This window comes from Oncorhynchus gorbuscha, linkage group LG01 (assembly GCF_021184085.1).
Source record: "Oncorhynchus gorbuscha isolate QuinsamMale2020 ecotype Even-year linkage group LG01, OgorEven_v1.0, whole genome shotgun sequence".
Lineage (NCBI taxonomy): Eukaryota > Metazoa > Chordata > Actinopteri > Salmoniformes > Salmonidae > Oncorhynchus > Oncorhynchus gorbuscha.
Window position 1 is genome coordinate 54,046,570 of NC_060173.1, and position 26,618 is coordinate 54,073,187.

The window sequence follows — 26,618 nt, forward strand, 5'->3', positions numbered from 1 at the left end:
TGCTGAATCTGGAATGGGCCTTCCCCAAACTGTTGACACAAAGTTGGAGACACAGAATCGTTTAGAATGTCATTGTATGCTGTAGCGTTAAGGGGCCTAGCCCGAACCATGAAAAACATCCCCAGATCATTATTCCTCTTCCACCAAACTTTACAGGCGGCATTATGCATTAGGCAGGTAGCATTCTCCTGGCATCGCCAAACCCAGATTCGTCCATCGGACTACTTGATGGTGAATCGTGATTCATCACTCCAGAGAACACATTTCCACTGCTCCAGAGTTCAATGGCAGCGAGCTTTACATCACTCCAGCCGACGCTTGGCATTGCGCATGGTGATCAAATCAAATCAAATCAAATTAAATTTGTCACATACACATGGTTAGCAGATGTTAGTGCGAGTGTAGCGAAATGCTTGTGCTTCTAGTTCCGACAATGCAGTAATAACCAACAAGTAATCTAGCTAACAATTCCAAAACTACTACCTTATAGACACAAGTGTAAGGGGATAAAGAATATGTACATAAAGATATATGAATGAGTGATGGTACAGAGCGGCATAGGCAAGATACAGTAGATGGTATTGAGTGCAGTATATACATATGAGATGAGTATGTTAACAAAGTGGCATAGTTAAAGTGGCTAGTGATACATGTATTACATAAGGATGCAGTAGATGATATAGAGTACAGTATATACGTATACATATGAGATGAATAATGTAGGGTATGTAAACATTATATTAGGTAGCATTGTTTGAAGTGGCTAGTGATATATTTGACATCATTTCCCATCAATTCCAATTATTAAAGTGGCTGGAGTTGAGTCAGTGTGTTGGCAGCAGCCACTCAATGTTAGTGGTGGCTGTTTAACAGTCTGATGGCCTTGAGATAGAAGCTGTTTTTTAGTCTCTCGGTCCCAGCTTTGATGCACCTGTACTGACCTCGCAGTGACAGGCAGTGGCTCGGGTGGTTGCTGTCCTTGATGATCTTTATGGCCTTCCTGTGACATCGGGTGGTGTAGGTGTCCTGGAGGGCAGGTAGTTTGCCCCCGGTGATGCGTTGTGCAGACCTCACTACCCTCCGGAGAGCCTTACGGTTGTGGGCGGAGCAGTTGCCGTACCAGGCCGTGATACAGCCCGACAGGATGCTCTCGATTGTGCATCTGTAGAAGTTTGTGAGTGCTTTTGGTGACAAGCCAAATTTCTTCAGCCTCCTGAGGTTGAAGAGGCACTGCTGCGCCTTCTTCACGATGCTGTCTGTGTGGGTGGACCAATTCAGTTTGTCTGTGATGTGTACACTGAGGAACTTAAAACTTACTACCCTCTCCACTACTGTTCCATCGATGTGGATAGGGGGGTGTTCCCTCTGCTGTTTCCTGAAGTCCACAATCATCTCCTTAGTTTAGTTGACATTGATTGTGAGGTTATTTTCCTGACACCACACTCCGAGGGCCCTCACCTCCTCCCTGTAGGCCGTCTCGTCGTTGTTGGTAATCAAGCCTACCACTGTTGTGTCATCCGCAAACTTGATGATTGAGTTGGAGGCGTGCGTGGCCACGCAGTCGTGGGTGAACAGGGAGTACAGGAGAGGGCTCAGAACGTACCCTTGTGGGGCCCCAGTGTTGAGGATCAGCGGGGTGGAGATGTTGTTACCCACCCTCACCACCTGGGGGCGGCCCGTCAGGAAGTCCAGTACCCAGTTGCACAGGACGGGGTCGAGACCCAGGGTCTCGAGCTTGATGATGAGCTTGGGGGGCACTATGGTGTTAAATGCCAAGCTGTAGTCGATGAACAGCATTCCTACATAGGTATTCCGCTTGTCCAGATGGGTTAGGGCAGTGTGCAGTGTGGTTGAGATTGCATCGTCTGTGGACCTATTTGGGCAGTAAGCAAATTGGAGTGGGTCTAGGGTGTCAGGTAGGGTGGAGGTGATATGGTCCTTGACTAGTCTCTCAAAGCACTTCATGATGACGGAAGTGAGTGCTACGGGGTGGTAGTCGTTTAGCTCAGTTACCTTAGCTTTCTTGGGAACAGGAACAATGGTGGGCCTCTTGAAGCATGTGGAAACAACAGACTGGGATAGGGATTGATTGAATATGTCCGTAAACACACCAGCCAGCTGGTCTGCGCATGCTCTGAGGGCGCGGCTGGGGATGCCGTCTGGGCCTGCAGCCTTGCGAGGGTTGACACGTTTAAATGTTTTCCTCACGTCGGCTGCAGTGAAGGAGAGTCCGCATGTTTTAGTTGCGGGCAGTGTCAGTGGCACTGTATTGTCCTCAAAGCGGGCAAAAAAGTTATTTAGTCTGCTTGGGAGCAAGACATCCTGGTCCGTGACGGTGCTGGTTCTCTTTTTGTAATCCGTGATTGACTGTAGACCCTGCCACATACCTCTTGTGTCTGAGCCGTTGAATTGAGATTCTACTTTGTCTCTATACTGACGCTTAGCTTGTTTGATTGCCTTGTGGAGGGAATAGTTACACTGTTTGTATTCGATCATGTTTCCAGGCCCCTTCCCTGATTAAAAGCAGTGGTTTGCGCTTTCAGTTTCACGCGAATGCTGCCATCAATCCACGGTTTCTGGTTTGGGAATGTTTTAATCGTTGCTATGGGAACGACATCTTCAACGCACGTTCTAATGAACTCGCACACCGAATCAGCGTATTCGTCAATGTTGTCGTCTGACGCAATACAGAACATATCCCAGTCCACGTGATGGAAGCAGTCTTGGAGTGTGGAATCAGATTGGTCGGACCAGCGTTGAACAGACCTCAGCGCGGGAGCTTCTTATTTTAGTTTCTGTCTGTAGGCAGGGATCAACAAAATGGAGTCGTGGTCAGCTTTTCCGAAAGGAGGGCGGGGCAGGGCCTTATATGCATCGCGGAAGTTGGAATAGCAATGATCCAAGGTTTTTCCCGCCCTGGTTGCGCAATCGATATGCTGATAAAATTTAGGGAGTCTTGTTTTCAGATTAGCCTTGTTAAAATCCCCAGCTACAATGAATGCAGCCTCCGGATATATGGATTCCAGTTTGCAAAGAGTCAAATAAAGTTTGTTCAGAGCCATCGATGTGTCTGCTTGGGGGGGGATATATACGGCTGTGATTATAATCGAAGAGAATTCCCTTGGTAGATAATGCGGTCTACATTTGATTGTGAGGAATTCTAAATCAGGTGAACAGAAGGACTTGAGTTCCTGTATGTTGTTTTGGCCACACCACGTCCCTTTAACCATAAAGCATATGCCCCCGCCCCTCTTCTTACCAGAAAGATGTTTGTTTCTGTCGGCGCGATGCGTGGAGAAACCAGCTGGCTGCACCGTCTCTGATAGCGTTACATCTTAGGCTTGTGTGCGGCTGCTCGGCCATGAAGCTCCCAATGAACAGTTATTGTGCTGACGTTGCTTCCAGAGGCAGTTTGGAACTCAGTAGTGAGTGTCGCAACCGAGGACAGGCAACTTTTATGCACTACACACTTCAGCACTCAGTGGTCCCATTCTGTGAGCTTGTGTGGCCTACCACTTCGCGGCTGAATCGTTGTTGCTCCTAGAGATTTCCACTTCACAATAAAAGCACTTACAGTTGACCAGCTCTAGCAGGGCAGAAATTTGATGAACTGACTTGTTGGAAAGGTGGCATCCTATGGCGGTGCCATGCTGAAAGTCACTGAGCTCTTTAGTTAGGTCATTCTACTGATAATCTTTGTCTATAGAGATTGCATGGCTGTGTGCTTGATTTTTTAAAACCTGTCAGCAACAGGTGTGTCTGAAATAGCTAAAACCACTATTTTGAAGGGGTGTCCACATACTTGTGCATATATAGTGTTCATGTACACTCCGATTCACTTCTTCTGGTTCTCACCTGCTGAGTCACCCTGTAGATGTAGACCTTGCCCCTCTCCCAGCCCTTACTGAAGAACATGGGCGCTGCCACCAGGAGGAAGTCTGTCACACCGTCCCCATCGATGTCCAGAGGAGCTAGCTCACTCCCGTAGTATGACCCAATCTACAGACACACCAGATGACAAAGAGTCAAGCCATATGTGCAATTCTAAAATGTGCAGAACAGTGATTCATTTATATCTATGCACATTCAGCCCGAACCATATCACAATTTGAAAAGTGTTAAATTAACACAGTACAATTACCGCCCATAGCATCCAGTGAGGGGAAAACCCCATTCATATCAAGTCCATTTAATTGTCCTAATCTTATTTTTAGCCCATATACCCCACCAGCAAGGAAGGAGTGTAAGAGGGAAGGGGAGGCATGTGAGACCGGATGCACCACCTAACACATCCCAGCCGGACTAGCTTACTGTAAATCTTGCCCAAGTGGCCTCAGGCTACCTCAGAAAACACCACAGCAGCCGTAATTAATCCTAGAGGCGTACTGCATTTCTAATGTCCCCTCAGGAATGCGCAGCGCTGACTCTAGGACTCTACTCCTCCCTCCCTCCCTCTCCCAAACAACAGTCTGGTCTGACACAGTGGTTAGACCTTATTTACAGGGAGCCTGTTGCCCGGGGCGATGCGTCTGTGCTCAGTAGCATACCCTGTTTTGATTGGATGCATACAGATGAGAAGCACATGGGCCGATGAGACAAAGGCCATCTGGACCGGGCAGCCGAGTCTAGACCATAATGTAACGAAGACTCCAATGTGTCACACGTGTGCACACACAAGCTTGACACGTAGAGCCAGTGTGTGTGTGTGTGTGTGTGTGTGTGTGTGTGTGTGTGTGTGTGTGTGTGTGTGTGTGTGTGTGTGTGTGTGTGTGTGTGTGTGTGTGTGTGTGTGTGTGTGTGTGTGCGTGCGTGCGTGCGTGCGTGCGTGCGTGCGTGCGTGCGTGCGTGCGTGTGTGGGTGTCACTGTCAGTGTTGGTGTGTCTTGTTGGTGTGTGTTTGTTTGTTTAAGCAAATCAACTCAAGCACCTGCCTGTAATGGTGTTACCCAATGTTCAGTCCTTGGCCCCCTTGTATTAGTCATTTATATCTCTTGGTGTGTCTCACCTGCTGGCCTTTGAGTGAGTGTAGGATGGTGAGGTTGCCATTGTTTCTCAGGGTAAAGATGATGACTTTGCCTGTGTGGTTGAAGCGAGGGGCTCCAGCAACATAGAGCTGCCTGCCTTTGGCCGACACCACTGAATTTACTGTGTAACCTGGGACATTGGACACAAGGACAAACTTTCTGAAGGCACTGTCCAAAAGTTATGGGAGAGGGTGCAGTTATGGGTGTGCAGTGAGATAACCAATCCGTTGAACTGTATTTTCCTTGTCAATCATTTTGAAAAAGTATTTTCTTAAAAATTGGAAATCAAGATGACCCGCCATAGTTAAGACAGTGAATGAATCAAATGCATTATTATCTAAATACAGAAAGATTTGGGCTCCAGAGTGAAACAAAATAGTACAATTTGAAGCCATATGGCATAAAGTATTACAAGCACTGGAGATATTCAAAGGATGAGAAATTAGACGGACAGAATAGGTAAAGAACTTGTCTGCTAAAATGTATGTGTGTCAATGTTAAGTTGTCTATTGTTTTTAAATTGTCAAAAAAGAAAAAGAAAACACACTATAGTATAGTACTGCATGCAATGTTAGACAGACTATTCATCCATCCATCTATTTATTCATCTATCCACACACCCATTCATCTCTTTATTTATTAGTCTATGCATCCATCCATCTATCCATTCATCCATCTATCCACCTGTCCGTCCATCCACCCACCCACCCATCCAGCCATCCACCTACACAATTCTACCTGCCCATCCAGTTCACTCACCCAAGTAGGCCCCATGGTTCTTCAGTTCTTCTGGAAACTCTTCTAGATAGGAGGACTTGGGTGGGACTACCTTCCCATGACGTGTCTCTTTCAGAACAGCCCCGTTCCAGTCATAGGCCCCCACGGCCCCCACCAATATGCCATCCTACAGGAACAAGCATTTTCACATCACTCGCCAAATACACATCTCTCATTAGGTCAAGGTACCTCTTTCGCCACCGTACAAAGAGGTACCAAAGCAGAGAGTGATGATGGTGGACAGATATGTCTTTTGTGAGAAATAATGGGTTGAACATTTGTCTTTTGAGTAAGTCCAATCCTTCCATTGAGTTGATTTATTCTTTGGTAATTTTCCACTCCCTATCCTGTTTTTCTCTAATGGCAGGGTAGGCAAGTGGTTAGAGCGTTGGACTAGTAACCAGAAGGTTGCAAGTTCAAATCCCTGAGCTGACAAGGTACAAATCTGTCGTTCTGCCCCTGAACAGGTAGTTAATCCACTGTTCCTAGGCCGTCATTGAAAATAAGAATTTGTTCTTAACTGACTTGCCTGGTTAAATAAAGGTTAAACAAAATTAAAAAAAGAGCACCGGGCAACAAGGAAACAAACGGTTTGGTTACACTTTACAACATGAATGCATCACCATCATTGCTAAACTTTCACAATAAAAACACGTGAGTACATTTAACAAACACACATACACGCACAGGTGGTGTTGAATGAACTATACACACACCGTCACACACAGATGTGAATGCACTGTACAGTATGTCATGTCCAGAGGTGAAAGTCATTCAACCGTGAGTTACACATCTCTACACATCTCTCAGAGCAAGATAAACAGGGATCATAGTCAACGACCAAATCATTGTTTTAGATACCGGTGAAGCTATCACCACTGTCACCATACTTCAAGTTCGCCTGATCCCAGATCTGTTTTGTGGTATCTTGCTGTCTCCAATGGTCACGTGACTTGAAAATGACCATAGGTGCTGGCAAGAAAGCACAAACAGATCTGGTACCAGATTAGCATTGACCACCAAACTATACTCAGCAGAACGCATGTAACGGTCTTCCTTAACCTTTGGAAGAGAGAAAGAAGGTGTTCAAGAGAAACCGTGTTCTACAGGGTTGTAATTGTGCCACATACACAGCCCATGTGAATTTACTAATAACAGTTCAAATACTGACAACATGCCAGCGGACAGATTTCAGCCAACGCTACAGTCATGGCTAAATCAAGACAGCAGCGGGGCTGTTGTGAAGATACGCCATGGCCAAGTATTCCCTCACTCATAGTCATAGGCTGTCGACGTGGACAGTTTGACTGGCTGCCATGGCAACTGTTGCGGAGTAAAGTAAGTCTCCCATTGGGATGGATACAGTATTATCCATGACCTATGATTTTATGAATTTGGGTATTAGCTAATAGTTTATTCGCTAATTTACATGTACAGACAAACAGAGAGTAGGTTTACTGGCCCTTCTGTGATATCCTTAAAGGGTGTTTTCACATACAGTCCTCTTTAAAAGACGCGATCTCAGTCCTCTTTAAAGTGAACTCTGGGGTAAAAAAAGCTAAATAACTCAAGTCTCTTTGTATTCAAACTGCCCTTGCCTTTGAATGAGGACTCAACTCTTTTGTCAGTTCACTTCACATATTTGTGGTCTGAGTCCTCTTTCCATTCACGTTGTTATGTTTAAAAAGGAACCCAGATCTTTTTCCAGCATTCAGTCAATGCACTCTGGGTTGTGCAGGACAAGCCATTCCATCAGAATATGTTATTGGACAGCTGTACAGTGCCTTTGGAAAGTATTCAGTCCAATTAACTTTTTTCCACATTTTATTAGGTTACAGCACTATTCTAAAATTGAAAGCCCTATAATGACAAAGTAAAAACAGGATTTTAGCAATTGTTGCTAATTTATAAAAATAAAAAATAAAAATAAATATCACATTTATATAAGTATTCAGAACCTTTACTCAGTGCTTTGTTGAAGCACCTTTGGCAGCGATTACAGCCTTAAGTCTTCTTGAGTATGATGCTACAAGCTCGCCACACCTGTATTTGAGGAGGTTTTCCCATTATTCAATGCAGATCCTCTCAAGCTCTGGAGTATTGCTGCATATCTATTTTAAGGTCTCTCCAGAGATGTTCGATCGGGTCCGGGCTCTGGCTGGGCCATGCAAGGACATTCAGAGATTTGTCCGAAGCCACTCCTTCGTTGTCTTGGCTGTGTGCTTAGGGTCGTTGTCCTGTTGGAAGGTAAATCTTCGCCCCAGTCTGAGGTCCTGAGTGCTTTGGAGACGGTTTTCATCAAGGATCTCTCGGTACTTTGCTCCATTCATCTTTGCCTCGATCCTGACTAGTCTCCCAGTCCCTGCCGCTGAAAAAAATCCCCTCCGCCATGCTTCACCGTAGGGATGGAGCCAGGTTTCCTACAGACGTGACGCTTGGCATTCAGGCCAAAGAGTTCAATCTTGGTTTCATCAGACCAGAGAATCTTGTTTCTCATGGTCTGAGAGTCTTTTGGTGCCTTTTGGCAAACTCCAAGCGGGCTGTCATGTGCCCTTTACTGAGGAGTGGCTTCCATCTGGCCACTCTACCATGAAGGCCTGATTGGTGAGGTGCTGCAGAGATGGTTGTCCTCCTGGAAAGTTCTCCCATCTCCACAGAGGAACTCTAGAGCTCTGTCAGGGTGATCATCGGGTTCTTGGTCACCTTCCTGACCAAGGCCCTTCTCCCCCGATTGCTCAGTTTGGCCGGGCGGCAAGCTCAAGGAAGAGTCTTGGCGGTTCCAAACTTGTTCCATTTAAGAATGATAGAGACCACTGTGTTCTTGGAGATCTTCAATGCTGCAGGCCTTTTTTTAACCTTTCTTCAGATCTGTCCGATCAATTGAATTTACCACAGGTGAACTCCAATCAAGTTCATCTCAAGGATGATCAATGGAAACAGGATGACCCTGATCTCAATTTTGAGTCTCATAGGAAAGGGTTTGAATACTTATAAGGTATTTCTGTCTTTAATAAATTTGCCAAAATTTAAAAAAAACTGTTTTCACTTTGTCATTATGGGGTATTGTGTGTAGATTGCTTAGGATTTTTTTTCCAATCCATTTTAGAATAAGGCTGTAATGTAAAAAATGAGGAAAAAGTCAAGGGGTCTGAATACTCTTTATACCTACTTACATTTTGGAAGCTAATAGATTGCATTTAGTTAAAAGATGAGACATAAACATTGTAATCAAAAGATAATATTAACATGTAAATATTATCTTTAACAGGATAAATAACAGAAGAACAGCTGCCGATTAAATAATGCTTTAATTGAAAATTGCACACCCAATGTCGGCTACTGCCCCTTTAAGGGCTAGAATTGATTTTGTATCCCATGTTGGGATTCTCATCAAATATGTTGTTGTCTTCTCACACCATTCAAACCCCACAAGCGAATAAACAGCTTATGAAGCTCTCTTTATAGATCACACGTTGCAAACAAATAATCTGAACTAAAAACTCCACACATATTTTGGCATTTCTGTGCATCATTGACAATCGCTAATCAATATCCAAGAACAGCACACGTTATTTTCTGCGAACCTGCACATCATCATCTTCTCTTTTGTGGCACCAATGTGAGGGTTTATGGCAGGTGAAACGGTGTTGCAGTATTCTAGTGTGTGGTGAGGGAATAATAACAAGTGAACTTGGGGGCTTAGTGTTCACGTTGCCCTAAAAAAATGGAACCTGGACCAAGGAATTAAAGGGAACCAAACTCAGACCACCTCTCAGTCCTGTTTGCTTTGGGGGCTCTTTTGAGGGGTCTGAGTTCCTTTGGAGTGTTTACACTGGACACAATATTAAGTGAACTGCACTGAGTTAAAATTGTCTGAAAGGGACCAAGTGTGAAAAAACCTGAGTGTTGGCCATACCAGTGTGGAAAAGTGGTTGGAGGAAGTAGCCATATGAGGTTCAAGGTGGGTTGCAGGTGACTGTTTTTGAAAAGGTTACATCCTTATTTCATCCATTCTTGTTTCCTCGTTTCTTCTCAAAGTGCATTGAAGGAGAGAATCCAAGGTACATCCCTCGGATATCATTTTCCAATGAGCTTTGAGAAGGACTGAGGAAACAAGGATGACGGGGGAAGAAAGGATTTGACAGTGTTACGTTCCCCTAGCAAGAAAACCAAAAATGACGCTCAAACAGAAGGGAATCTAACAAAGAGTCACTGACAACAAACAAAATGAAACCGGTAGGGTACTGTTTTCAGACACAGCCACAAGTTGCGATATGGACAGTGTGCTTCCCTGCCCTGATATGAGGGAACAGCATTCAAATGGCCAACGTAGAGACAAATGAGGATTGAGGAGAAAAACAAAAGTGATATGATACATAAAACTGATACCTGGAGAGATCCCTGAAGACTGGGATTTGGTATGCAAGAGGTAAAACCCAAAATTACTCATGTCAGTAGTGCGGCAATGTCAGCCAACACAACCAATGACCTGAACAAATATTTCCATATTATTTTGACTTGTACTATATTAAATGACTTCAGCTAATAATCCCCTAAAGATATTAGGATTTCAAACTATGAGCAAATAAATTCCATCACAATAGGACAATCTCAAAATATTTGGTGTGTCTGTGTCGTGTGAGCTTGTTGATCAGTGTGTATCCGTGTTAATGTGTATGCTGTGTGTGTTAATGTCTGTCTGTCTGTCTGTCTGTCTGTCTGTCTGTCTGTCTGTCTGTCTGTCTGTCTGTCTGTCTGTCTGTCTGTCTGTCTGTCTGTCTGTCTGTCTGTCTGTCTGTCTGTCTGTCTGTCTGTCTGTCTGTCTGTCTGTCTGTCTGTCTGTCTGTCTGTCTGTCTGTGTGTGTGTATGCATGTGTTTAGCTGGCAAGCTCTGCATTCAACTAAACCATCTGTACCTCTCTTGCCTGTTTTCCTCTTAAAGTCCCACCCACCCCACCCCTCCCACCGCCAACAAAAAATACTTTCCACAACGTTATCATCATCTCATTCTCAAATTGCCCCTCTGCCTAGAATCCAACAATGCGTTGATGAATATATAATTTTTCCCAGAGACGGTTAATGCTTTCTCCAGTATCCACAGTGCCGTGGTCCATGCTAATATGAACAATAATATGAGCTCCTTAGAAGTAGCTCACATTCATCATCTACCACCCATCATCTTTCACCAACATACACCTCCCACCTGGGTAATGTAGTCTTCCCAAGAGATCTTTAAAGCGGTGTATTAATATAACGGATTCGTTTCCGTTCAGCCCTGGACACAACTCATTGGAATGCAACCTCCCCATGGCCCTACTGGCAAGTCACACCTGGGCCATGTTTAGTACGAAAACGTTCTTGAACGTTGCAGACAGAAATACCAAAAATAGAGCTGATGTGATTCCATATTCTGCATGTCAGAGATGCATGTTTGTTCTACATAGCATATTTCTATCTGAACGTTCCAAAACGTTGCTTCCCCAGTACAATGGTGGTCCCCACAGTGGGTGGGCAGGGGCCGGTGAGTGAGTGGGGGAGAGAGAGGGAGAGAGACCAGCCACATAGACTCACACTAGTTAGACAAAGTTGTACATTCCACAGGTTATCTATCATCCCATCTGGAAGTACACATGACTGACTGCAACAAATCGATGTAAATAAGCTAGCTAAGATAGCCAGCTATGCTAGCCAGCAAGCTAGCTAGCTAGTTACCTAGACTATTTATGACTATTTTGCTCAGCTTCCCATTCTTGTCTACAACAATTTCATGCAGATTAAAGAATAGCCTAATTGATGTTTGCCCGTCATTGTAACCAACTCCGTCTCATTTAATTAACTTAATTCCATCATTTTCATTACATTTTGCACTGATTAGAGAGCTCCCAAATTGCTTGCTACACCCGGAGGCACTGACTGTAGACAGTGCCACTTTCATTGGCCGACAATAACAACTAAAACGCATGAAACCCATGTGGGCTATTATTGTAAAGGATGTATTTTTATGTTGTGCAAGTCATAAACCTACATTTAAAAAAAAAATTTTTTAGTTAAGAATTTAAAATGTCATGGTATATCCTTATGTGTAGCAATGTCACTTAGATAATTTAATATCATTTAGACAAAGCCTTTCATTGTTAAAATAGGCTTATGATAAATGTTTTTCAAAAATTAATACTCTCGCAAATATTTGAATACTAACGTCTGTTCGCTTATTTGAATATGCGTGCCCATCCCTAGTGTTAACATATATGAAGCGGCGCATTCCTACGTTTTAGTAGAAAAAAATATAAAGTTATACCCAATGACATCATCAAAAGTTACAACATTGTAAAAACAGTGATTTTCAAACACTTGATATTCGCGGTGACGTTGGGAGCAAGACAATAACCTCCCTTTAGCTAGAAACTCTTTGCAGGTTTTGAAAATCTCTGTTTTGTACTTTTAATCCCACCCTGTGATGTCACAGAGAAACATTTTTCAGGGCCTTTATCTTTTTAACCACAGATCGTAGAAAAGCGCAGTTTTTATACATGTAGACACTGGTTTGATGCTGAGGTTAGGAATTTGAGGTTGAAAAGTGGTGGAATTGCCCTTTAACGTTTGATTCTGTCAACATACATGTTCAGATCAAATGGTCACAACAGCGAAGACAAAGGCCAGTGCCTGTTGTGTACAGCACATCGCCACTTTGCGATCTGTCAGCATTTTGAAACCATAAATAGCTTGAAATCTGGACGTTTTACTTCATATAGTCCTAATGATGCATATTGCTTCAAAGTAGCCTTGCCAAAATCCAACCATGGAATTGTTTTATGAAAACTTCCTCCTAGCCTTATGCCATTGAAACCAACATTTCTCTTCTGTTCTCTTGGTTTTCAAACCAACTTTCTTTCAGCAGCCAAAGGCACAATCCTAGTCATATTAGCAACCCATATATTTTTGCATCTTTAGATGTCCCCTCTTTCAACATTTTTTCTGGATATTTACTTCCATCTCTGCCATTGGCATGTCCGATGAGCAATAGTGTTTTCTCCGCTACTTGCATTTTAGTAAATGTGAGCTTATTCTTGTGTGCGCATTGCTGCTTATAATGTGAAGAAATAAATAATAGTTTATCAGCATAAACTTTCTAATTTGTTCTATCAGTTTCGTTATTTCAAAATTTGGGGATTTACAGTGGATGTAGGAACTTTGGATCTAGCATCCCAGAACTGTCCCAGAGTCTGTTTTGAACCGTCACAGACTTATTTAAAATGAAATAAAAAGATAAGCCCTTCATTTCGAGCCCTGGCTACTTCTCATTAATGCAACTGCAATGTTGCATATGTCAGAACAGCAGAACACTTATATAAGGTGAAAATATAATGGATGTTGTTGGCGTATTCAAATCATTGTAAATACCGTAGCCTAAATGATGCAGTGCAACATGGCATGAATATCTGTCAGGGAGGCTACAGCAGTTAGCTCCCAACCAGAGGCGTCATGCCAATAGGGGGCACAGATTCATTTGATTGTTGTTGTTGTTTCTCTGTATACTACTAGCCAACTAGCAATTTTATGAAGTTGGCTTTAGCTAGCCAGATAGGTTTCCAAACACCCAACTTCATAACTAGCTGTCAATAAGCCATTTCAGGCTATAGAACAAGTTTGAGTAGCTAGCTTGTCTGACTATCTTAGCTGGCATGACTGCTGGCAAGGTTGGTAGACTTTAGAAAAGCAAGCAATAACTAAATGTAAAAGCCTCACATTCATTTCAATATATTACCCATATATTCATGAAAAAAAAAGAACCGCAAGTCAGGAGGATACAGACAGCCCAAGAGGTATGCTTACACATATGCAGAAAAATGTACATATTATTTACATAGAGTGCCTTCAGAAAGTATTCATACCCCTTGATTTATTCCACATATTGTTGTTACACCCTGAATTCAAAATGGATACAAAATACATTCTCCCCCATCAATACACAACACCCCATAATGACAAAGTGAAAACATGTTTTTAGACATTTTTGCTAATTTATTGAAAATTAAATACAGAAATATTTCATTTACATAAGTATTTAAGTCATAAGTCCTTACTTTGTAGAAGCACCTTTGGCAGCGATAACAGCTGAGAGTCTTTCTGGGTTAGTCTCTAAGAGCTTTGCACATCTGGATTGTGCAACATTTGCTCATCATTCTTTTCAAAATTATTCAAGCTCTGTGAAATTGGTTGTTGATCGTTGCTAGACAACCATTCAAAAGTCTTGCTATACATTTCTAAGTAGATTTAAAAACTGTAACCCTGTAACTCAGGAACATTCACTGTCTTCTTGGTAAGCAACTCCAGTGTAGATTTGGCCTTGTGTTTTAGGTAATTGTCCTGCTGCAAGGTGAATTCATTATCCAGTGTCTGGTGGAAAGCAGACAACCAGGTTTTCATCTGTGCTTAGCTTTATTCCATTTCCTTTTTATCCTGAGAAACTCCCCAATCCCAAACAATTACAATCATACCCATTACATGATGCAGCCACGACTATGCTTGAAAATATGGACAGTGGTACTCAGTAATATGTGACTGACCGACTTGATTCAATCTTATGTAGCAAAATTTGACATTGTTGGATAAAAGTAGAGACTCAGAGCTAGAACATGGTATATTGTACACTACAGTCGATGAACAATGGGAAAGTTAAAGCGTACTGTTAGCTAGCTGATGTGTATGGTCTTATGTGTATGGTCTTTGTAGTAATATTATTCATATCTCAGAGCCATTTGCATTTCTAGTTATAGCCTAATGTCACGCCCTGGCCTTAGTTATCTTTGTTTTCTTTATTATTTTGGTTAGGCCAGGGTGTGACATGGGTGATTTATGTGTTTAGTCTTGTCTAGGGTTTTTAGGTAGATTTATGGGGTTGTGTTCTTTTAGGTGTCTAGGTAAGTCTATGGTTGCCTGGATTGGTTCTCAATCACAGGCAGGTGTTTATCGTTGTCTCTGAATGGGAGCCATATTTAGGCAGCCATATTCTTTGGGTATTTTGTGGGTGATTGTTTCCTGTGTCAGTGTTTGTGCCACACTGGACTGTTTCGGGTTAGTTCACGTTTATTGTTTTTTGTATTTATGTTCATGTTGAGTTTTCCTATTAAAACCGTGGACACTTACCACGCTGCGTATTGGTCCGATCCTTGTTTCACCTCTTCAGAGGAAGAGGAGGAAATCTGCCATTACAGAATCACCCACCACTACAGGACCAAGCGGCGTGGTGACTGGCAGCGCCAGCAGGAGCAGTGCAATCAGGACTTCTGGATGTGGGAGGAAATCCTCGACGGGAGAGGACCCTGGGCAAAGCCAGGGGCGTGTCGTCGCCCCAAGGTGCAGCAGGAGAAGCGGCAGCAGGAGCAGTGCAAGGAGGAATGGACATGGGAGGACGAGTTGGACGGTGATGGACCCTGGACACAGCCGGGGGAATATCAGCGCCCCAAGGCAGAGCTGGAGGCAGCCAAAGCGGAGAGGTGGCGGTTTGAAGAGGCAGCACGGAAGCAGGGCTGGAAGCCCGAGTGTCAGCAGCAAACATTTCTTGGGGGGGCACACAGGAAGTGTGGCGAAGCCAGGTAGGAGACCTGCTCCAACTTCCTGTGCTTACCGGAGAGCGAGAGAGACCAGGCAGGCACCGTGTTATGCTGTGGAGCGCACGGTGTCCCCAGTGCGGGTGCATAGCCCGATGCGGTACATACCAGCTCCTCGTATCGGCCGGGCTAGAGTGGGCATCGAGCCAAGTGCCATGAAGCCGGCTCCACGCATCTGGTCTCCAGCGCGTCTCCTTGGGCCGGCGTACATGGCACCAGCCTTACGCATGGTGTCCCCGGTTCGCCTGCACAGCCCAGTTCGGGCTATTCCACCTCTCCGCACTGGCAGGGCGACTGGGAGCATTCAACCAGGTAAGGTTGGGCAGGCTTGGTGCTCAAGAGCTCCAGTGCGCCTGCACGGTCTGGTCTATCCAGTACCACCTCCACGCATCAGCCCTCCGGTGGCAGCTCCCCGCACTCGCCCTGAGGTGCGTGTCCTCGGACCAGTACCACCAGCACCGGCACTACGCACCAGGCCTACAGTGCGCCTCGTCTGTCCAGAGCTGCTAGAGTCTCCCGTCTGTTCAGAGCCGCCAGAGTCTCCCGTCTGTCCAGAGCCGCCAGAGTCTCCCATCTGTCCAGAGCCACCAGAGTCTCCCGTCTGTCCAGAGCCGCCAGAGTCTCCCGTCTGTCCAGAGCCGCCAGAGTCTCCCGTCTGTCCAGAGCCGCCAGAGTCTCCCGTCTGTCATGAGCCGCCAGAGTCTCCCGTCTGTCATGAGCCGCCAGAGTCTCCCGTCTGTCATGAGCCGCCAGAGTCTCCCATCTGTCATGAGCCGCCAGTCAGCCAGGATCTTCCAGAGCCGCCAGTCAGCCAGGATCTTCCAGAGCCGCCAGTCGGCCAGGATCTTCCAGAGCCGCCAGTCAGCCAGGATCTGCCAGAGCCGCCAGTCAGTCAGGAGCCGCCAGTCAGCCAGGATCCGCCAGAGCCGCCAGTCAGCCAGGATCCGCCAGAGCCGTCATACAGCCAGGATCCGCCAGAGCCGCCATTCAGCCAGGATCTGCCAGTGCCGCCATTTAGCCAGAAGCTGCCAGAGCTGTCAACCAGCCTGAGCTACCCCTCAGTCCTGAGCTACCCCTCAGTCCTGAGCTACCCCTCAGCCCTGTGCTACCCCTCAGTCTGGGGCTACCTCAGTCCGGAGCTGCCTTTCGGTCCAGTGGGGCTATTTAGTAGGGTTGCCAATCCTAGGTCGGCGACGAGGGTCGGCGTTCCTAGGAAGAGACTAAAGCGGACAAAGACTATAGTGGAGTGGGTTCCACGTCCTGCGCCAGAGCCGCCACCGTGGACAGATGCCCACCCAGACCCTCCCCTATGGGTTTAGGTGTGCGGCCGGGAGTCCGCACCTTTGGGGGGGGGGGGGGTACTGTCACGCCCTGGCCTTAGTTAACTTTGTTTTCTTTATTATTTTGGTTAGGCCAGGGTGTGACATGGGTGATTTATGTGTTTTGTCTTGTCTAGGGTTTTTTGTAGATTTATGGGGTTGTGTTATTTTAGGTGTCTATGTAAGTCTATGGTTGCCTGGATTGGTTCTCAATCAGAGGCAGGTGTTTATCGTTGTCTCTGATTGGGAGCCATATTTAGGCAGCCATATTCTTTGGGTATTTTGTGGGTGATTGTTTCTTAGACTGCTGCGCCACTCGGGAAACCCCTGCCAAATGTTTTTCAACAAAGTACTGACTAAAGGGTCTGAATACTTATGTAAACGTGATATTTCTGTTTTGCAAAACTTTCTAAAAAACAGTTTTTGCTTCGTCATTATGGGGTATTGTGTGTAGTTTCATGAGGGGAAAACAACTATTTAATCACTTTTGGGATTAAGATGTGTCGAAACTTTTGACTGGTACTGTATATCACAATGTTCAGATAAAATAGTAGTAGCATAATATAGAGCAATTCAATACAAGCACCTGAGGCTGTAACGTAAGGAAATTTGGAAAAAGTCAAGAGGTCTGAATACTTTCCGAATGCACTGTAAAGTGTATATCAGGTCCGGGTGGGAAGCCCTGGGACCATTTCTTAACGGGACCTCTAATTCCCATCACAATTTATCCTCATCATTCAGATCAGGCTTCTACATGTTCAAATCTCAGATCCTCCAAAAATCTGTGTTTTAATAGATTTCACCTGCGTTCTAACTTAACAAATTGACATTAAAAAACCTGAGTCCACTCAGCACTAAAGAAAGCAGGAAAATATGCATCAGTTCAAGAGGGTGCTATGGTAAATGTAGTTTTCTTTACCCTATGTCATTATACATCACATTAAATAATCATTATATTAATCTGAACGATATTATACACTTAATATGCATGTACTGGACAGTGTTGATGAAATACGAATGTTATAAGTGTGTTGGGAAAATTACCTGCTCCCAACATGCACCATTAATTCATTATGAATAAGATTTATTTGATTTTATTCTTAATGGAACCACAATGTTGAGTTGAAATGACATATGTACTTGTATTTGCACGCACCAACAGAAGGGACATCTTATTGGTAAAATATATCAAATATGTATCTGGGCTAATTCACCATCTCAGTAAGTGGAAACTCAAAATGCATTACTTAGATAGCTAAATATACAGTATGCTGCTCGTTTTGCTGTGTAATTGATAGCCTAGTTACCGTGACTCAACAGTCACGTGGAATTTGACTGCGGTCATGAGTAGTGACCGCAGGTGTGTTCATACCATCACTGTAACAGCCCTTTTACCCACCTTGAAAAAAAACCCATTCCACCTTTTTGAAAGGAAGAACCTGTAAAACCACTTGCCTATTCCAATAAAGTGTGAGAGGGAGAGTCAGTGAGTATAAAACCAGATCCCAGGTTGCGACTCATGTGGTGACTTATTTCAGACTCACCTCCACTATGTGTGATGAGAAGCCTGCCTGAGACATCTGCAGACCGAACCCCGTCCCGTTAGGGTTCACTCCTGTGGAGAACAGTGAAGTGACAGCTAGTCTACACACTTCATTAGAATGATCATTGCAGTCTGCTACAATGGAGTCCTTCAGAATTGTTCTATATTGCCACCTTATAAATTTCACAATTCCATTAATCTCTAGAGACAGATTTTCATACAAAAAAAAAATGAACATCTGTTGCAGAATGTTAAACGTTGTTCAAATTCAGACATGTCCACCCCCAGAAGTAAATGCAGCTAGCTAGCCTAGCTAACACATGCAAGATGTATTTCTGGGTGTTTCTGAGATTGCAATCCCTTGAACACTTGATGAAACTAAAGGGTCATTAAAGGAAAATACCCTCGAGACTGAAGATCCTCTCTCCCAGGGCGTCCACTATGTCCTTTAGCGCCGACTCATCAGTCACATTGAAGAAGTGTTTGTCGTCAGGATCGCTGGCGATATATTTGATCTCTTTCAAGAAGGCCTCTGGGTTTATCCCGCGCCGATTGTAGTAGCCCAATACCTGGTGGTACATAACATGCAATGTCAATACCAAACAGAGGATGTAGGAAATACCATAGAACGTCAAAAGAATACTAGGCACATGATCTGATAAATGCTACAGAACATTGATAGAATAGTAGGCAGATGCTCTAAAAAAAATAGAGAATATCAATTCAAGCACAGGATATGGATATGGAAACGGTATAACATGTAAGTGATAGACCAAGACGTGGCAAAAGGAACAGAGAATGGGATTACAGTGTTCCCAGGGGAATATAAAAAGGGACAGAGTGACTCACAGCGATGGCATACATGGTGATGTTGTCCGCCTCAGTGTCCTCCATGGCCTTCTGCAGGTCAGGGCTGTCGTGGGATTCACCATCCGTGATCACGAGCATCACTTTCTTAGCCCCTTTCCGACCTCCCCGTTTAAATCCCTCCGTCCTTTGAGCGAATACAGTTTTTTTTCTTCAGTCAACTCATTAACCGTTATGAGTAATTATCGGTTAGTTAGCCAATCAATCATTATGGATAAACAGCATTAGCAACTTTACCTCAACACACTGCGCAACCAATTCAGCAACAAAGTGCTTTATTTTACCCCCTGTTTCGAAAGGCACTACTATGGAAAATGATACTGAGAAACTTGGGATTAGGGTGAGAGTTATGACCAGTGTTCAGCAGCTCTCCATACCGTGCCACATTGATGCCCAGGGCCGTGCGTGTCTCCTCCCCTCCCCGTTGGTCGATGGTCTTGGCTGCTTCTACCACCTCCTCCACAGAGCGAAAGTCATTCAGGGTGAACTCATGGACCACCCTCGACCCATACTGCACCACTCCAACCTGTAGAGATAGGAGTGTGATTCACTTGCCCCTGGGTGCTGATCTAAAGGCAGCATAGTATTTTCCACATTGATGGTTAACGTTAGGATTTGAGGAAGATAAAGATGATACTAGGTCTGTGCCTATGGGTACAACTTCCACACAGAACGTAGAGATACTGGCTCCCACACATGCAGTCAGGTCCACAGTTATTGGCATCCTTTATAAAGATGAGCAAAAAAGTCTATATGAAATAAATAATACAAATGTTGAGCTATATTGTATGCACATTTTTGTGTGAAAATTATTTTATACAAAAAAATTGCTCAGAGAAAGAGATTTTGTTTAACAAGTCATAAAAGAAATAGGGGCCCCTGTTTATTTGCACCTCTGTTTTCAATTCTCCAGCACCCTGCCCTTGCGAGGATAACGACACTGAGCCTTTTTCTAAAATATTTTATGAGATTGGAGAACACACTGGGAAGATCTTAGACCATTCCTCCAAACAGAATCTTTCCAGATCCTTGATATCCTTCTTCTGTGCTTACAGACTGCCCTCTTCAATTCAAACCACAGGTTTTCAATGGGGTTCGGAGACTAAGGTGGCCATTGCAAATATTTCGATTTTTTGGTCAATTAACCATTTCTTTGTGGATATTGATGTGTACTTGGGGTTATTGTCTTGCTGGAAGGTACACCATAATTTTGCACATGACTATATACACTCACTGGCCACAGAATAATACACATTCAGGTACACATACTTGTCTATCAGAATCAGATCAGAATCTCAGATAACACACCTGGATCTGACCTGGCCCAATGTAGAACTTCTGCAGAATGTTGATGAGGAAGTCCTGCACCTCATACCAGGGGTAGATGGAGTTGGACCCGTCCAGGACAATCATTATGTCCATGTAGGTCTCGCACCCTGGAAGAAGCAATTGGAAACGGTCTTTAACAGTGAGTAACTCTGGGAAGCCATTGTCTTATGAGGTGTATGTGAGTGAATTGTAGATTGTGAGAGTAGATTTTCTTTACTCTGAAAGGCCGGCGAGATGGTTTTGGAGAACTTGAAGCTTTCGTTAACCCTGGAGCAGATGCCTGTGCTGTAGTAGGAGCTTCCACATTCGTACGACCACAGAGGACCACAGGTCTGGAACACAAAGCCATTGATGAACCACCTTCAATTGGGTTAAACACAGACCACAGTAAATTTCAATTTAATATTTTCAACAGTCAAGATCAATTGACACCCACCACAAAGCTGTTGTCCTTAGGGTTGGAGGTCAGTGTCATGCCCAGCCTCATTTTGTCCTTGCGCTCTGACACATTGTTCAGGGATACCTTTCCTTGAAGGAATTAATGAAATAAAATAAAAAATTGCATTGAATGAACCACAACATTAGACAAATTCAACAATATCAATGAAATCACAGTCAAGCTGATGCTACGATACTACGTTTAATGCATCATCGGGTGGCCTATATGGGAAATTCATACTGTAACTGTCCATCATGCATAACTCCCACTGGGCATAACAGGGTGTAGAGTTTCCTCTGCATGAGTTGGACTTGAGTCAACAATGTGAGATCTCAATCTACAGCACACAATCCTGCCAGGTGTTTCTAATCCAACTGAACACCTGGTCGGAGAGCCAGTTTCTGGAGGGAATCATATTCTTCAAAGTATGCGAAGGTGTGCTGTGATTTGGAGGGAGAACAGTTCCGTATGGAATCTATCTATCTCATTCAGCCATACCTAGGTTGAGTCTAGTGCAGTTGGTGTTGGGACTGGTGTCCATCGGGCATTTGTATATATCGCCTGTTTGGTGTTGGCCACTGGTTTCAAAGGGAGCTCCAACTAGTAGCCTGGAATGACAAAAACAACAAAGGATGAGGACTGATCTTAATTTCTACGTCAAAAAGAGAGAATACCCTGCTGAAAAAACAGCATAGACCATCATACATTTCAAGATGGTCCATGCTGGTATTTTCTGGTCCTTACTGGTCTATGCTGGTCAGTTCTGGAAGGATGCTGGTAAAGCTGGTGCAGCTGCTCTGACCAGCATGGTCTGGCTGGTTATGCTGGTTTTCTGGTGACCAGCATTCGCTGTGTTTTGGGCACTGGTGACCAGCCTTCGCAGTGTTTTGGACACTAGTGACCCGCCTTCGCTGTGTTTAGGACACTGTTGACCGCCCTTCACTGTGTTTTGGATGCATACCAGCTTATGCTGGTGATGCTGGTATACTGGTGACCAAGCTGGTCCATGCCGGTCCAGCATGGTCTAGCTGGTCATGCTTTATCATCAATTCTAAGATGGCTCCGTGTACTGGAATGTACTGGTACAAAAACAGACCATACAGTTTGAAGAGCTAATTGGCGTAGGAGCTAGCCTAGCTGCTAACTAGTTACCAAGTTAGCAAGGTTTCCTTGACAGGTTGAACACAGCCTGGAAAGCGGTTAGCCCCTGTGGCTGAGACTGTTTTATTAGTTTTGAACTGACGCAAGGAGATAGGATGCAAGGAATCAAGGAAAGACAAATTGAAATAGAGCCTGGAATGACTAAAACAGCAAAGGATGAAGGCAAATATTTTCTATGTCAACAAGAGAGAATAGACAGCGGACAGTTGGGTGAAGTATTAATTCTGTGAGAGGTGTGGAGGCCATTTGCCCTGTCAACCTCAGGCGTTTACTATAAATATTACCGTTATTACAAACATAAGATGGAGTCTCCTGGAGTCCACATTTCAGCGGTATTTAAACCTACAGTATGACAGCCAGAGACAAGAAGGCCTTATCTACTGGTATTCCAGCCAATTTCCAGAGGACCTGCTAAAACAATCAGCGGTGAGCCTGTTATTAAAGTTAGAACCGAGTCATTAGTGTCAAAAGGAGAGGGTAATAGTGCTCAATGGGGCCTTGGGCAAAATGGTGCTTGGGAAATGCCTGAATCACGTTGGAGTTTGATGCCATACCAAAGAAGACCGAACCAGCAATCTGCTCATTTATTTAACATTCAGATCAAATGGTCTGGGGAGTGATGGGGAAACTACATCCAAACCCTGCATAATGGATCTGTGTTTTTGTATACAGTAATGAATCCGCATTCCCCCCCCCCCCCGTACGATTTACTCATGCAGTGTGAGTAGTTCACATCTCTGTGGTATTAATATGTCCTTTGAACACGATAATATATTTACAAGCATGATAGCTGTACTTTTAGTCGCTGCTTTACGCAGGTTGTCGTCCATTAGCTAATCAGCATTTCTCGATGAGTTCAAAGCACGTGAATGCATTCAACTGGTATTTAAGACTTCACAACTTGTAAATTCCCAGCCTCTGCTTTTCCCTGGTCTCTCCCTAGTCTCTCTTTTTCTCACACTCCTGGTTTTGACCCTTACCTGTCCTGACTCTGTGCCCGGCTGCCTGACCCTGAGCCTGCCTGCCATCATGTACCTTTGCCCCTACTCTTGATTACCAAACTCTGCCTGACCTGACCCTGAGCCTGCATGCAGTCCTGTACCTTTGCCTCACTACTCTGGATTATCGACACCCTGCCTGCCTTGACCTGTCGTTCGCCTGCCCCTGTTGCTGTAATAAACAATGTTACTTCGACACAGTATGCATTTGGATCTTACCTGAAATGTGATATTCCTATTATGTTGTCATTTAAGAGTCGTAAGTTTACATACACTTAGGTTGAAGTCATTAAAACTAGTTTTTCAGCCACTCCACAAATTTCTTGTAAATAAACTATAGTTTGGGCAAGTCGGTTAGGACATCTACTTTGTGCATGACACAAGTCATTTTTTCCAACAATTGTTTACCGACATATTATTTCACTTATAATTCACTGTTTCCCAATTCCAGTGGGTCAGAAGTTTACATACATGAAGTTGACTGTGCCTTTAAACAGCTTGGAAAATTCCATCAAATTATGTCATGGCTTTAGAAGCTTCTGAGCTTTCTGAGTCAATTGGAGGTGTACCTGTGGATGTATTTCAAGGCCTACCTTCAAACTCAGTGCCTCTTTGCTTGACATCATGGCAAAATCTAAATAAATCAGCAAAGACCTCAGAAAAAATAAGTGTAGACCTCCACAAGTCTGGTTCATTCCTGGGAGCAATTTCCAAACGCCTGAAGGTACCACGTTCATCTGTACAAACAATAGTACTCAAGTATAAACACCATGGGACCACGCAGCCATCATACCGCTCAGGAAGGAGATGTGTTCTGTCTCCTAGAGATGAACGTACTTTGGTGCAAAAAGTGCAAATCAATCCCCGAACAACAGCAAAGGACCTTGTGAAGATGGTGGAGGAAACAGGTACTAAGGTATCTATATTCACAGTAAAACAAGTCCTATATCGACAAAACCTGAAAGGCCACTCAGCAAGGAAGAAGCCACTGTGCCTAAACTGCCATAAAAACCCAGACTACGGTTTGCAGCCGCACAAGGGGACAAAGATAGTACTTTTTGGGAGAAATGTCCTCTGGTCTGATGAAACAAAAATATAACTGTTTGGCCATAATGACCATCATTATGTTTGGAGGAAAAAGATGGAGGCTTGCAAGCCAAAGAACACCATCCCAACCGTGAAGCACGAGGGTGGCAGCATCATGTTGTGGGGGTGCTTTGCTGCGGGAGGGACTGGTGCACTTCACAAAATAGATGGCATCATGAGGAAGGAAAAGTATGTGGATATATTGAAGCAACATCTCAAGACATCAGTCAGGAAGTTAAAGCTTGGTTGCAAATGGGTCTTCCTAATGGACAATGACCCCAAGCATGTTTCCATTTGTGGCTTAAGGACAACAAAGTCAAGGTATTGGCTTGGCCATCACAAAGACCTGACATCAATCCTTTAGAAAATTTGTGGGCAGATCTGGAAAAGCGTGTGCGAGCAAGGACGCCTACAAACCTGACTCAGTTACACCAGATATGGCAGGTGGAATGGGCCAAAATATACCCAACTTATTGTGGAAAGCTTGTGGAAGGCTACCCGAAACGTTTGACCCAAGTTAAACAATTTAAAGGCAATGCTACCAAATACTAATTGAGTATATGTAAACTTCTGACCCACTGTGAATGTGAGGAAAGAAAATAAAGCTGAAATAAATCATTCTCTCTACTACTTTTCTGACATTTCACATTCTTAAAATAAAGTGTTGATCCTAACTGACCGAAGACAGGGAATTTGTACTAGGATTAAATGTCAGGAATTGTGAAAAACAGAGGTTAAATGTATTTGGCTAAGGTTTATGTAAACGTCCGACTTCAACTGTACTTACAAAAAGTATTTTAGATTGATAGGCAGTCTGGCGATGTATTTATGTTCCTGATATGTCGATATTTCATTGGAGGCGGGAGTAGAGAACCTACACGCAGCTGTCTGGTGTCAGACTCGTTTGACACACTAACAACATGAGCTCAACTGAAGGGTATGCTACAAAGTAGGATCAATGAGTTAGCAAGCTAACTTTTTACAAACAACCAGAAATAACAGTTGATTTCTGGTTTGGTTCATTAAGAAAGCCAAATATAGATACAGTGCATTCGGAAAGTATGAGGACCCCTTGACGTTTTCCACATTGTGTTACAATACAGCCTTATTCTAAAAAGGATTTGAAAAAATCCTCATCAATCTACACACATTACCCCATAATGGCAAAGCAAAAGAAACACTGAAATGTAACATTTACATAAGTTTTCAGAACCTTTACTCAGTATTTTCTTGAAGCACCTTTGGGGGTGATTACAGCCTTTAGTCTTATTGGGTATGACGATACAAGCTTGACACACCTGTATTTGAGGAGTTTCTCCCATTCTTCTCTGCCGGTCCACACAAGCTCTGCCAGGTTGGATGGGGAGCGTCTCTGCACAGCTATTTTCAGGTCTATCCAGAGATGTTCAATTGGGTTCATGTCTGGACTCCGGCTGGGCCATTCAAGGACATTCAGAGACTTGTCCCGAAGCCACTCCTGCATTGTATTGGTCCTGTGCTTAGAGTCGTTGTCCTGCTTCATAGTAGGGATGGTGCCAGGTTTCCTCCAGACGTGACGCTTGGCAATCAGGCCAAAGAGTTCAATCTTGGTTTCATCAGACTAGAGAATCTTGTTTCTAATTGTCTAAGACTCCTTAGGTGCCTTTTGGCAAACTCCATGCAGGCTGCCATCTGCCTTTTATTGAGGAGTGGCTTCCATCTGGTCACTCTACCATAAAGGCCTGATTGGTGGAGTGCTGCAGAGATGGTTGTCCTTCTGGAGGGTTCTCCCATCTCCACAGAGGAACTCTGGAGCTCTGTCAGAGTGACCATCGGGTTCTTGGTCACCTCCTTGACGAAGGCCCTTCTCCCCCGACTGCTCAGTTCTGCCGGGCAGCCAGCTCTAGGAAGAGTCTTGGTGGTTCCAAACTTCTTCCATTTAAGAATGATGGAGGCCACTCTGTTCTTGGGGACCTTCAATGCTGCAGACATTTTTTGGTACCCTTCCCCAGACCTGTGACTCAAACACAATCCTGTCTTGGAGCTCTACGTACACTTTCTTTGACCTCGTGGCTTGGTTTTTGCTCTGTCATGCAATGTCAACTGTGGGAACTTATATATACAGGTGTGTGCCTTTCCAAATCATGTCATATCAATTGAAATACCACAGGCAGACTCCAATCAAGTCGTAGAAACTTCTCAAGGATGATCAATGGAAACAAGATATACCTGAGGTCAATTTCCAGTCTGATAGCAAAGGGTCTGAATAATTATGTAAATAGGTTTTGCTTCGTCATTAGGGGGTATTGTGTGTACTGTAGATTGATGAGGGAAAACATTTATTTTGTCCAGTTTAGAATAAGGCTGTAATGTAACAAAATGTGGAAAAGTCCATCTTTCTAAAAGCTTATATTTTTTTAAATGTTGAAGTTATTTCAGAATATTCTTGCAAATTAGTTGGCTAACTCCTTGATCTTGCTTTGTAG

The 26,618-nt window shown here is 44.0% G+C and overlaps 1 protein-coding gene across 3 annotated transcripts in view; it reads right to left on the reverse strand.

Moving 5' to 3' along the window:
* Positions 1-26,618, reverse strand: part of itga11b (integrin, alpha 11b) — a 105,855-nt gene that overhangs the window by 30,447 nt on the left and 48,790 nt on the right. For all 3 annotated transcript variants that reach the window (XM_046356548.1, XM_046356556.1, XM_046356566.1), the window contains 11 exons: positions 21,407-21,516; positions 20,906-20,997; positions 20,687-20,801; positions 20,449-20,576; positions 19,518-19,666; positions 19,123-19,267; positions 18,677-18,842; positions 18,275-18,345; positions 5,783-5,927; positions 5,005-5,153; positions 3,856-3,999 (listed from right to left, as the gene is read on the reverse strand). In XM_046356548.1, the coding sequence (XP_046212504.1) occupies positions 3,856-3,999; positions 5,005-5,153; positions 5,783-5,927; positions 18,275-18,345; positions 18,677-18,842; positions 19,123-19,267; positions 19,518-19,666; positions 20,449-20,576; positions 20,687-20,801; positions 20,906-20,997; positions 21,407-21,516 (1,414 nt within the window). The remainder of the gene's footprint in view (positions 1-3,855; positions 4,000-5,004; positions 5,154-5,782; positions 5,928-18,274; positions 18,346-18,676; positions 18,843-19,122; positions 19,268-19,517; positions 19,667-20,448; positions 20,577-20,686; positions 20,802-20,905; positions 20,998-21,406; positions 21,517-26,618) is intronic.